The sequence below is a fragment of the Microtus ochrogaster genome, chromosome 1 (genome assembly GCF_000317375.1).
Source record: "Microtus ochrogaster isolate Prairie Vole_2 chromosome 1, MicOch1.0, whole genome shotgun sequence".
Classification (NCBI taxonomy): Eukaryota; Metazoa; Chordata; class Mammalia; order Rodentia; family Cricetidae; genus Microtus; species Microtus ochrogaster.
Genome location: NC_022009.1, coordinates 111895415 through 111909626, shown reverse-complemented (window position 1 = coordinate 111909626; position 14212 = coordinate 111895415). Strand labels below are relative to the sequence as shown.

General features: G+C 37.4%; 1 protein-coding gene across 2 annotated transcripts in view; it reads right to left on the bottom strand.

Annotated features, from left to right (window-relative positions):
- Window positions 1–14212, bottom strand: part of Lekr1 (leucine, glutamate and lysine rich 1) — a 127315-nt gene that overhangs the window by 105022 nt on the left and 8081 nt on the right. Inside the window, exon 3 of one of the 2 annotated variants that reach the window (XM_026782331.1) lies at window positions 6708–6922. In XM_026782331.1, coding sequence (XP_026638132.1) covers window positions 6708–6922 — 215 coding nt within the window. Of the gene's footprint in view, window positions 1–6462; window positions 6923–14212 lie in introns of those variants that run through there. The other variant, XM_026782365.1, reaches the window with a different exon arrangement.

Here is a 14212-nt window from a genome sequence, read left to right as displayed (position 1 = left end):
GAGTCCCCAACTAAATGCTCTCCTTCACAAGCTGCCTTGGTCCTGGTGTCTCTTCACAGCGACCAAACAGTGAACACACGAGTGCTAGGAACCTGGCCCAGATCCTTTGTCAGAGCAGTAAATGATCTTCATCACTGAACCATCTCTCTGGCCTGAAATGGACAGAACTCTAACCTGTTTCCTAGCTAAAATGAGAAATAAAACATTCAGCCAAAGAAAACAGGATAACTAACAAAGAAGTCTAAGGTTCTATCTACATGTACAGGAAAATAAACTTTCTGCTTTAGAAAGTAAAGGCATTAGACCATTTAGTTAATTTTTCCATGGCACGAACAATATGCTCTCTCTTCTTTTTCTGTGGTTCAGACACAAGAACACAAGCTCCTGTTTCAAGTGGGATGCTACAAAGACCTGAGAACGCTGCAGGAGGATGACAGACAAGAATGATATCGGTAAACATGCCATGAAAATGCTGCTTTTAACAAACAGCTTGAAAAACAGAGATGCTCTAAATGCAAAAGACCAGGGAAAGAGAAGACAAACATTAACAACAGAAAACACAAACAATGCTCTCTCCACATAGCAGCAGACTGGGCATGTCCAGTCTGCTCTCTCCCCACACAGCAGCAGACTGGGCATGTCCAGTCCGCTCTCTCCCCACACAGCAGCAGACTGGGCATGTCCAGTCAGCTCTCTCCCCCCACAGCAGCAGACTGGGCATGTCCAGTCCGCTCTCTCCCCCGCCAGCAGCCCTCCACACCTGCTGGCAGACTCTAACCAGGCATTGCAGTATACGCATTCCATTTCTCCATTTGCTTCTTCAAAGCATAATGAAAGAAAAAAGCCATTAATTTCACTTCATAAAGCTATTTATTTTGCAAAAGCAAACTTACTAAGGAAAGGTGAAGGAAAACCTAACCAGCAGACAGACATGTGGCTCAATGAGGAAATTTTATGAGTTTAACATTAGCCCTTGAGCTTGCAGCTTAAGGGAATTTTGCTAATAAGACTGATCCTATACTACAGCATCTTCCAATTACATATTTTTAAAAGAAACACGGAATGACTGCCTTTTTGGTATACCCCACCTATGACCGCAAACTTCCCCGAACCCTGTTCCTTTTAAAACATCTCTTACACAACCATACCCATTCATATAGTTTCTTTAAACATGGCAAAAAAAATACCGAAAGCATAAGTTAAGCAGAATTCTAAACTAAAAAAGACATTCTTTGCATTCCCTGATGTATATTGTTCCTTATGTCATGTTTTTTCCTCTTCCTTTCTGTGACATGATCTTACTGTATAGCCATGGTTGGCATCAGTCTTACAGAGATCCACCTGCCTCTGCTGCCCAAGGGCTGGGATTAAAGGTGTATGCCACACTCAGGACTTGTACCATGATTTCAAGCAAGTACTAGCCACAAATTACAGATAAAACAACTTCCTTTAGTTCAAACCTTGTTCAGATGTTTAAGCGTCATCTGGAAAAAAATTAGAAAAATGGCTATTATTTTCAAATGAGTTAATTTATATTTCTTCAGAATTTTGTTTAAATAGCATGTGCAGGAAGATCCTATTAGTGCCACAATCTCAGCACAATAACTGTCACATTTTAAATGATTTGAAGTTTTAAAATAAAAATGACTAAATTAGATCAATTGTGGAATTAAAGCTTATGATTATATGGGTTGCTGTTTGTTCACTCCCAAATACAGGGGTGCTTTTATCAATATGTAATTTAGAATGTATTAGTTTATCATTCAAATATGTCAGTGGAAGATTAAGAATTCAAAACACTGTTCTGATGGTTACATAAAACATGTAAAAAGAGTTGACAGTGCTTTTAAATATGAAGTTGTGTTTCATAAAAGAAAAATCTATTATGCTAATATAACATGTATTAAAAATATTCCCTATGTTTTGATGAGAAGATAGAAGAAATGGATAGCTCTGTCAAAGAAAATGTTAAATCTAAAAAAAAAAAAAATCGAGGTACAAAACAAAATCAGAAAATCTGGGAAATGCTGAAAAGACCAAACTTACAAATAACTAGAATAGAGGAAGGGAAAGAACCCCTGAACAGAACACCATTAGCACAGACATTAAGATCAACAAAAAAAAAAAATGGGACTTTATGAAACTTAAAAGCTTCTATATGGAAAGGACATCATCATTCCAACAAAGTGACAATCTACAGAAGAAAAGATCCTTACCAATTATACATCCAATAGAGGATTAGTATCTAAACTATATAAAGAACTAAAAACAAACAAAAAACACTGAACATCAAGAAAATAGCCCAATTAAAAGTGGGATATAGACGAAGTAGAGATTTCTTAAAAGACAAAACACAAATGACTGGGAAACATCAAAGATGCTTTTTTAAGATCTTAGCCATTAGAAAAATGAAAATCAAACTACTTTTGAGATTTCATCTTATACCAATCAGTATGGATAAGACCAATAAAACAACAGCTCATGCTGGTAAGGATGTAGGAATAAGGGAGCACTAACCCATTGCAGGTGGAACTGTAAACTAGTACAGCCAGTACTAAAATCAGCTGTGGTTCCTCAGGAAGCTGGGAGCTCATCTACCTCAAGATCAAGCTATACCACTCCTGGGCACACTTGTGAGGGATTCTTACATCTTTTGAGGCAGGAAGCTCCACCTTTAATCAGGGCCTTCTTTTAGCAGCCTATATAAAAGGCATGGAAGACACCCTTGTTCTCACTGGCATTAGAGACTACTTCTTCGGGATTCTGGCAGATTCTGAAGACCCGTTGGGACATCCAGTCTTGAGAACTGAACAACTACTGGATTTTTGAACTTCCTGTCGGTAGACAGACACTGTAGCACGGAGGGTAGGCTCTCCAATGGAAGGTAAATACAGTGTATTATTTTAGTGGGGAGACTAGAGTGGGAGAATTAAATGGAGATGAGGTTGGAAAGGTTAATAAAGAAAATATGGGGAAGGATGACTAACATTAATGGCCTTTTGCGTGGACATATGGAAACATGCTACTACAGAAACTAGAATAAACACGTATACGAAGGGAACCTAAATGGAGTCCAAATAATACTCTAAACAATACCCCAGCTAGACATCTTATGCCACCAGGTAAAACTCCAGTCCAGAAATATGTTACATAATCTTGAGTTGTTGGCCAAATGTGTTCCATGAAAATCTCCCCCAAAATGAAAACATCATAGGCTATTGCCAAAGTTATTGATTGCTCTCCACAACCTGCTAGTGAGGCCCTCATATGGAAGACAAGACTTACATGTTATTAAACACAGAGAAATAGAGCTAGTGTCTAACTAGAAGCTTCACTTGTACTGATTAGCATTCATGGCTACCAGAAGCAAAAGTGAATTATCAATGTAATTGCAACAGTGACCTGCCTACATGATATACTGGTACAATAGTGCACAAATGTTAAAGGGGTAACCAACCATTTTTAATTGAATTTGAGGCTTACTACATGAGAAGAATTCATACCTGACACTGCTGAAGTGGCCAAGAACCTAAGACTAGATAGGTCATGGGCCTAAGAGAAAACATGGTACAATTATCCTACTAAAGAAACAGCAATAGAATGACAAAAGGCAGACTAAAACACCCATATGTCAGTGCCTTGCTCAGTAATCATAAGAGAAGCTTCTTCTTGCAATAAATAGGGACTAACACAGAGACTCGCAACTGGCTACTGTGCAGAAAGAGGCTTTGGGGCACTCAGTCATAAGTGGGATGGCTTCTTCAAACCCCTCCTCTCAAGGCTCAGCGGTCTGTGCAGAAGGAGGGCGAAAGATTCTAAGAGCCAGAGGTGATGGATGACTCCACGCTAACAGTGTCTCCCAGACACAACGGGGCTAAGTCAATGCACATATGATCATGGAGACTATGGTAGCACACGCAAGGCCTACACAGGTTCCAGCTTGACAGGGTCCTAGCACTGAGAGGAAAAAGTGGGCACAGCTCCCAACCCTAACAAGAAACTATCTGCAACTGATATCTGTTGGCAAAGGAAAAATCAGTTTTCTCCAATTGTGTCTCACTGGGTATATTAACCATACTTCAGGTCAGGCCCCACACCCAGGAGTAGTTGGGCAAGACCAAACAAACTCAGTGGTATTTGCAGACTTTTTGTCTCATTTTGCTTGTTTGGATTTTTTGTTGTTCTTCTTGTTGTGCTTGTCTTTTGCTTATTTTGATTTTCATTTCTGTGTTTTGTGTATGCTTCCTGGTTTCATTTGTTTCTAATGAAATTAAAAGAATATACAGTTGTGTAGGTAAAAGGCTGGGATAGTCTCTGGAGGCAGCAATTGGGAGAAGGAAAAAACAGATCAAAATATAATGAATGAAACCCGCCTAAAAGAAAAATTCCCTATGAAACAAATGTGACTTCTATTAACTTTTATCTCATGTACAAGTCTGTTTTTAACACAAAGTCCATAAGTCTTAAGATTACCTATATAAGTATAGATAAAACAAAAGTATATAATCATTACAAAGTGAACTTTTATTTCCTTTTTTGCTTTTGATTATAAGAGCTAATCCCATACTTAAATATGTATGATCCTTCTTCCTGCCTTCTTGCTATATCTTGTCAACAATTTATGCTAGGGAAGTTTCAATGAATAATTTTCTATGTTTCCATTCTCTGTGCATTTTTGATCCTTTCCAAGTAGAACAATAATTCTACAAGACGCCTCCTGTCTGGCTGCAGGTAAAATACATCCTTCCTCTTTGGAGGACAGACAATGACAAAACCGATGAGCAATCACATACAGGTGACAAAATGCATGCCCATTAATAAAGAAATGCAATATAAATTCCAGGAAATTATTATTATTCAATGTTGAGTTATAGCCAAGTGACATCTTCCAATGTCATTAACATTCACCTGGATCCAAGAAGAAGCAAATCAAGAAACACCTTTCCTAGGCAGCACTCTAAGCATTTATCTGAATACAAATATTACAGGATTCAGCATAAGTAAGGATGCATGCTGAGAACAGAATATGAAGAGCCAGGAGGCATATTAAAACCAGTGCAAATGATGCAATTCACAGCAGAGAGCCATCTGTAGACATACACGCATTTAGTGTTAATAGAAAACAGGGTTGACAGCAAGAGATATATTGCTTATATTTCTTTTTTCTTGATAGAAATCATTTAAAGTACAAAATATAATGCATGAACTTGAGTACCTTCCAGGAGGTATATAAACACTTCTAAGTTACATACAGTGATAAAATAAAAATGAAATGCAGTATGAAAATCTTGGCTTCATGATTCATTTCATGCTTTAATAATATAGCTATAATATGATACAATTCATCGAACAATTGGTAAATAACATGAGCACACCACTGGGCTAGGTCCTGTAGACAACACAAGGAAAGAGAAAGCCTGTTTCATTTTTAGTAATTCTGACATAATTAAAAAAAAAAGATTTAGAAAATACTAACTGTGCTGGTCGGGTTTCACAAACTTGACACAACTAGATATGTCTAGAAAGAGTAAAACTTAATTGAAAAAAAAAATGCCTCCATAAGACTGGACTATAAGCAGGTCTGTAGGGAATATTCTTGATTAATGGTGGATGTGTGAGGAGCCAGCCCACTGTGGGTCATTCCTAATGCTATTAAGACAAGATTTATTAACAGAAAGCATGCTGAGTAGTAAGTTCTCTACTGAGATAACTTACTATGACTAAGATGACCTCACGTTTATAGTTCAATTTGGAATGTTTTGAGAGAAAATTGAGGTTCTACTAATAATGATTCTTGAGTAGTAGGCTAAATCTATGATTGAACTATGAAAGGGCTAGCTTTAAGAAGGGTCTGGTGAAGCAGGCCCGCACTGGGAAGTAGAAGAAAATCAGAAATTCAACTTTCCTTTACTACATGAGACCCTGTCTCAAAACAAACAAGATTCATGTAAACTAATAACCCGATAGAAACCTGGACAATTTATGTATGCAGTTAATCAATGTGCATGTGAAAAACTGTTCACCTTCATTAACAAAAAGAAGCTTAAACTAAATACCAAGGCGTAGCACTTTTTTTCATGCATAAGAATAAAGAAAGAATATTGATATTTTAAAAAGTGTAAGGATGGCCAGTTGCTAAGTACATGGTCAAACTTAATTAATCATGTCTTCTCAAAGGTTTAATTTTGTTTTAATAAACATCAACATTTTACATTGAAATATTCTTTTGGTATTTTTGTTTCTGAGAATTTATCGTACGGAAAAACATATTCAAAGGAATATAAATATAAATAGTACCTATAAAAATAAATAGAAATAGTATAAATATTGAAAAGAGAAAAGTCAAGTAAAGTATTATATATTCCTCAGAAAAACATAGACATAGTAAAAAGCAAGATGGATCTGTATGCATTAATGGGCAAAGATTTTCAGTACGTACAATTAAGCAGCGAAGTCACAGAACACACTTCATATATTATTTATTTTAAAATATCTACTAAAAAATACCAAGCTACAAATATAACAGAAATCTACTTATAACAAAGGTAAAGAAAGGCGCAATAAAGGATACAGGAAAATATACAGTTGGCCTGGAGCTCACAGTCCTCCCTCAGCTTCCCGACAGCTGGCAATACAAGCATGAATCACCCGGTCACCCAAATCTATTTTCTTTCAGACTAAATAAGAGACAGAAAGCATATTCCAACCTTTTGTTTTTGGATTCACTGTCAGTTTTGTACTTGTCAAACTCCTGGCTAAGAGACTGCAGTTTTTCCTGAAGTCTCTTTTCTCGCTCTACACTTCCTTGATAAAATTTCATTTCTTCTTCCACTGCTTTCAGTTTTTCTTCCATGGCCTTAAATTCATGAAGAATTAGGTAGCTGACGCCACAGTATTTACAAACTGTTTCTTCAGGAGACATCTAGGAAACAGAACATATATTTATTGAAATGTTACGTTTTTAATTATGAAAAATAAAGCTCAACCAAAGATGTTATGCAACCATGCTGGTGAGACAAACCTGCTATGTATCAACCATGCTGGTGAGACAAAGTAAATACCTAGCCTGCTATGCTGCTGGAACAGTCATCATGACACTGCCTACATCTGGATAAAATTTCTAAAACCAACATGAATCTTGGAAAGAGAAAAGATTTTCTCAAAGAAATGATCTCTCTGTGGTATCAGTAAGAAATATTTACTCTTCAAATATCTTTTACAAAACAAAACTAAAAATGCTTAAAAAAAAATCCTTACAACTTTAGTTCTGAGATGAGTTTTCTATCATGTCAGAAGGAACCCATGGCCTTTAGCAGTCAACTACACTATGACCCTTTAGATCAGCGGTTTGCAACCTGTGGGTCATGAACCCTTTGGGGTCAAATGACCCATTCATGGGGTTACATATCAGATATTTACATTACAATTCATAACAGTACCAAAATTACACTTATGAACTAGCAATAATGCTATGGGTGGGATCACCACAACATGGAAGAACTGTATTAAAGGCTCACTGCATTGGAAAGGTTCAAAACACTCCTCCAGAAGTCTCTGACTTACTAAGATTTTATTCTATTCATTTATAAAATATGGCACTGAACCCAACGAACTCTATTCTCTTACTCGACTTCAATATTTTAGGATTTTTTATAGAATTTAACATTCTGTCCAAAGTTACAATAGAAAATGCATTTTAAACTTATTCTCTTCTTTGTTATACTTATTCCATAGATTAAAACTGAGACTCCTGAAGTTTCAAAGCCAAATAAAAGGAGAGGATGTTAAAATTTAAAATTAAATCCAATTTTTTTGAAGAACCAATACTTACATATTTGGCACCATGTCATATTTATCTACCATGGGTATATGAGTTCTTGTGTTCTTCAAATAAAGTGTGTGTGAAGCTCTGGTCAATACAAGGTCAGTGAAAAAGCAAGCCACGAAAAGGACCCTACTTTTTTATCTACCTTAAGAACAAATAGTCCTTGAGTGGCCTATGTTTGATTTGTTTTTCATAAAGGTAAGAGAGCTCCAGGGCACCAAAATAAAATCAATTCTTAGATTACTCAATAAGGACTCTTTTAAAAAACACACTGTCTCATCATAGATTGGAAATTAATAACTAGCCCCAAATGGCCTCCAATCCACTACCTTCTACCTTATTGTCTCCAATATGGGGAATACAGGCAACACACCACATCTGGTCTTCTGGTTAAAGTGTTTCTTCCTAATGCAACCTCCCTTGAGATAGTAGAAAGTGTCTATGTAACTATGTTATGGCACAAGGATGCAGAAAGTGTCCCTGTCACTATGTTATAGCACAAGGATGCAGAAAGTATTCTTATAACTATGTTATAGCATGAGGATGCAGAAAGTATTCTTATAACTATGTTATAGCATAAGGATGCAGAAAGTGTCCCTGTAACTATGTTATGGCACAAGGATGCACAAAGTGTCCCTGTCATTATGTTATAGCACAAGGATGCAGAAAGTGTCCCTGTAACTATGTTATAGCACAAGAACCAGCTCCTGTAAATTGTTCTCTGACATCTGTACATGTGCCATACATACACATGAAATAAGTACAATAAAGAAAATTTTTAAATGAAATAGCAAGGCTCATATGCTATCTTAATAAGTGTAAAATTAGTCCAAGGGTTATAGCCTTCACTCATGTACCCTTAGTTCGGGTATGGCAGTGTAGGCCTTTAATCCAGCAATCAGGAGGTACAAGGGGTGGATTTCCAACAGTTCAACCTAGCCAGGTTCACATAATGAGCTCCCAGGTGAGCTAGGGCTATACACTATAAACCTGTCTCACAAAAAATAACTAACCCTTATAAGCCATACCTTAATAAATTATTCTAAAGTCTTGTCTGGAATTAAAATGAGACTTACTTGTCATTCAGTAGCATTTCATACATGGAACAGCATTTGCATATTATCCTCTCTAGCAGGCATCAAGATAACAAGAGTGACTCCCCAACCCCATTCAGAATACTGCCAGCCCGGGAAGCTCGTCTATCCATGTCAAGAAGCCTGAACTCATTCGAATAAATGGTGTTTCCTAAGAGTCCCTTCTCTCGTCAGCTGGAAGAGTCTATTGTGTACTCTATGGCCTTTCATCCCTAAACTTTGTCCCTTCAGTCAGTCTTTTTCCTACTCCTGGAAAGAGTCCTATCCTTATTCTAAAGAGAATCCTTGGCAATTAAAGTAGACTTGCAGCTGGATGTAGGAAACAGACTATATAAACTTCACATTGACAGGTATTAAAACAGATACATTCATCCTAACAATCAAGGGATGAAAACTAAAATAAGTAAAGCAATGCATTTTAGAGGTTTTCTAAATGTTCATTAAAGAAAAACACAATAGTTATCATGATATGGAAACAAAACAATAAAATAATAGGCCCCAAAAAATGGTCTCCAGGTTTGGCCAGCAAACCTCAATCCTTGAATTATCTCTAACACAAACATGGCATACGGATCTTCAGCACTGTTCAACTATAAACAGTTTTCTATAAGCAAAACTGTAACAGAAAAGATATAACCATTTTCAAATTCTTAGTGTCTGATGGACTAATTGCCTGGGACATTTTCTGAAGCTTGAGAAGTTATGAAATACTGTAATTATGGATCCAAATGAAGCAAGTAAAAGTTATCTGTTTGTTGTCAATTATAATTTGTGCTTCCTCCTTTCAACTCAGTGTTCTATCGTTTCATTCTCAGAGTAACATAATAACATGCTGCCATTCCTGACAACAGGGCCGTCGTTAACTGGAAGTTCCTGCCTCTGCTGCTGGAGAAAGCATTAACAAAAAGAATATATAGAACAAATGCAGACCCACTTAAAAATGCAGTGTTTGGACTCTTAAAATTATAGTTACTGAGTATAAAAATCATGACAACTTTTAAAAATTAAATTAGGCTTCAAACCTTTGTCAGCATTCCTGAGCATACTTGACTACAAAAAGCATCTAACAGCCTCCTGCTGCCCACCGAGGCTCCAAAGCTTGGCCTCCTTTTTCTTTTTTTAAATCTACCACACATCCACTGCCCTTTTTTGTTTTTGTTCATATAAGGAAAAGGAACAAGCTTTAGACAAAGGTAAGAGTGACAATATAAAGCGTTAACACTTTCAGGATATTTCGCATGTAAAAATGCCTTCCCAAGTGCCTGCTGCAGAGCATCAAGATCTGAGTGTGGCTCCCAGGGCAGCCAGGGAGAGCCGGCTCCTGGAAGCTGCCCTCTGACCTCCACGTGCACACCTGCCATGGCAAGTGCAAGCACGCATACACATGATAAATAAATTAAATGTTATTGTTAAAGTTAATGCCTTTACAAAAAACAATGAGTGATTAGTAAGTTTTAGCCAAAACTGGCAGAAAATAATTTGGAGATAAGACAGTGAACCTTTGCAACCACTAGCTAGACAAATCAGCTGGCCATTTCCTAAGTCCATCAGATCATTCCTCTTTATTAAGTCAACTTTAGAGCTAATTTCGTATAACAGCTATAAAAGGAACCCACAGCTTCATTATACTTAACACAAAAAGCCTGAGCGCTTGTGCCTTAAGTTGGAAGAAAACAAAGACGTCCATCCTCATTGCCCTTCTTCAATACAGTGCTGGAAGGACCAGCAGACCAGCAAGGGAGAACGATGAAATAAAAGCACACATACTAGAGGGAAGAAACGAAACTGTGTTTGTGATAAATTCTGTCTAAGGCTTTTATTGCTGTGAAAAGATACCATGACCATGGCAACTCTTATAAAGGAAAACATTTAATTGGAGTTGGCTTATAGTTCAGAGGTTAGTCCATTATCATCATGGCAGAGCATGGTAGCATGCAGGCAGATGTGGTGCTGGAGAAGGAGCTGAGAGCTCTATATTTTGCAGGCAACAGACAGCAGGGAGACACTGTGTCATTGGGCAGGCATGGCTTGAACATATAGGAGACTTCAAAGCCCACCTCCACAGTGACACATTTACTCCAACAAGGTCAAACCTCCTAATAGTACCACGTGCTAAGGGCCAATCATTCAAGTGCATTAAGGGACCATTCCTATCCAAACCACCACAACCTATAAATGGAAATCTTGACAACCCTGACCTTCAACAGAATTAAACACTTTTGCTTTAAAAAAAATAAACTGTGAAAATAATTAAAAACACAAGCTATACATCAGGAGAAAATATACATACACATGACCACATACATGGTCAGTAGTTAAATTATAGAATTCTGAACTCAATGGGCAGTGGTAGCTCATGCCTTTAACTGAGGCCAGCCTCTACAAAGCTAGTTCCAGGACAGACAGGGCTACCCAAGGAAACCCTGTCTCCAAAAAAAAAAAACCTAAGAGAAAGAAAAAAATTTCTGAAAACTGAACAATATACAAAGAACAATTAGAAGATGAGCAAAGAACATGAAGAAACATTTGACCTAAAAGAACTCACAGATACTGGTAATTTCTTTCTCTGTTGCCATGATAAAATACTCCGAGAAAAGCACTCACAGGAGAAGTTTCCTCTGGCTCACAGTTCAAAGGTGCAATGCATCAAGGCAGGCACACTAACGAGGCAGAGACCTGAAGCTGCTGGTTCCCACCAGGAAGCACAGTGTTGAGCACAGCCTGCTGGGCAGCTCTCCTTCTCTAGACAGTCCAGGATTCTAGCAAGGGGATGGTACCACCCACAGCAGGCAGGTCTTCCCGCCTCAACTGTAATCAAGATAATGCCTTTTGAGCATCCTTAAGTACACCTCCCATGTAATTCTACATTCTACTAAATTGACAACTAATGCTAACCAAATACCAAATAAGCACATGATGTTCTAAATTACTAAATAAAAACAAATTAAAACCCCAGTGGGATCACTACACCTGCTGACTTCTCCAGTGCTGCTAAAGCTGTGGGAAAGGAAAGCACTCGATAAGTGGGTACTGCAGGTAAGAGTAGGAAACGGCATACACCCCCTGAAAAACAACTTATCATCTCTTAACAACAAGCTACCATACAACGTTGGATTTATATTGCAAAAACAAAACCATGTGTTCATGTAAATGCCTTGTATGTGTTAGCCAAAAACTGGGAACACTACATACACAGTTCAACAGGTGAGCGACCAAATAAACTGGTGCATTCACAGCATAGGTCATTATCCAGTAATAAAACTGCAGAAATTTGTTGGGTAATGGTGATGCACACTTTTAATCCCAGCACTAGGGAGCAAGTGACTTCCTCACCAGCCTGAGCAAGGTCCAAGACAGCTAGGACTATAAAGAGAAACCCTGTCTCAAAAACAAACAAACAAAACAAAATAAACAAATTAAAAATGAAAAATGAAAAACTCTTGATACAACTACCTGAAATAAATTCTGAAATAATACCTAAAAAATAATAATATCCAAAATGTTGTACAGTATGTGATTTCTATTTATATAGCATTCTTGAAATAACAAAATGTTGATGGTCAAATCAACAGTTATCAGGAATCATAGCATGGAAGGAGGAAAGGAAAATGGGAAAGTTAAGGTGAATATAGTTTTAAAATGCAATGTGAGGAATCACAGCTCTAATTTTGATTGTATCAACTGTTAATCTCCTGGTTATGATATCATACTTTAATCTGCCAAATGTTACCCCATGAAATGGCTCCATAATACTTTTTAAAATTGCATATAACTATAATTTTAAAATAATAAAAATAAATAAATCTAATTAAATCAAATTAAAACACTAGCTCCATATAAAGACATCTTGTTGAGCAATAAATAAATAAATATATTGGACTCATGCTGTAAAAATTACACATGCGACATTATAACTACCTGCTGGGTACCAGGTCAATTTAAGAGACAAGCCCCGCCCACCTCCAACCCTCCCCTTCCATAGAGGCAAATGGATCTCTCACCTCCTCCAATCTCTTTTTGTCTCTCTTCTGAAGAGGTAACTACTATCTCTCCCTCTCTCTACCCTCCCTCTCTCTACCCTCCCTCTCTCTACCCTCCCTCTCTCTGTCTTTCTCTCTTCATCCCCTTCTCCCCTTTCCCCCTTCACTTTCCCCTCCATAACCCACTAAATAAACTCTATATCCAAACTCTCTCTGCATGGTGTATCTGTCTGTCTGTCACCTGCCAAGGGGACCCACAGAGGACTCACTGAGGCCTCTGGTCACCCACAGCCTTGTGGGACCGGCCTTCTCTCCCCTCCCCCGCTTATATCTTTGAAAAAGAATAACACTACCTATACATGGCAGCAAAGCCTTTTTCCTCCAATACTTCTCTATTAGAAAACTCTATAACCTTCTTTAGCCAGTAAGCTAAAGAATTTTTTTTACCACAAATAGAAAAATGAATATTTTTTTCAAGATAGAATGTTTTTAAAATAGTTTTACTAATGAATTACTTTGGATTACAGCATTAAGTAAATAGTGTTCCCATAAATTATACAGCTTTCATCATAAGGTGTCAAAACTACAAGAGCTTTAAAACACCACACACACACACACACACACACACACACACACACACTACTACTACTTTCCAAAATACCACATCTAACATTTCTAAGACCACTTTCTTTTATTCTCTGCTCTAACTCAGTACAAAATTTGAACCTAGCTGCAGTGGCCCAAAATGACCTGAAAATTAAGTTTATTTTCTCTGGCAATGACAACCTGTGCTTGGAAATATAAAACTGTTATTCTGAATAAATTTCAAAGTTCCAAAGTACTAAAATTGCTTTGCTGAAACAGGACAAGATGAGCTGTCAGTGCCGGGGAAAGGACTGTTACCCTGAAAGAACAGCCTGCTCTCCAGCCCTCGCCAGCTCTGCACCCTGCACCGGCCACTTCTGCTTTGCCAGATAAACAACCCTCATCTCTTTGCTTTATGTCTTGTGATAATAAAGACCTCCTGAAGGAGGTCTAAAACCTTGTAACATCTTCATTTTTGCCACCATTTTAAAAACAAGGGATTAGGTTTTCTCTTTGTGAACTAATTTTACTCTGTTGCTTTTGACTTACTTATATCCCCTAGCAAAAAAAAAAGGGGGGGGGGCAAAAGAATTTATTTTTTTCTAACAAGAGGACACAGTAAGTCTATAAAAAAAATGAGCCGACACTCACAAGAGGAGGAGATATACATTATTACTTTACTGATCCCTAAGTGCCATTTTCAATTTAAACTGTAAGAGTAAAAAATA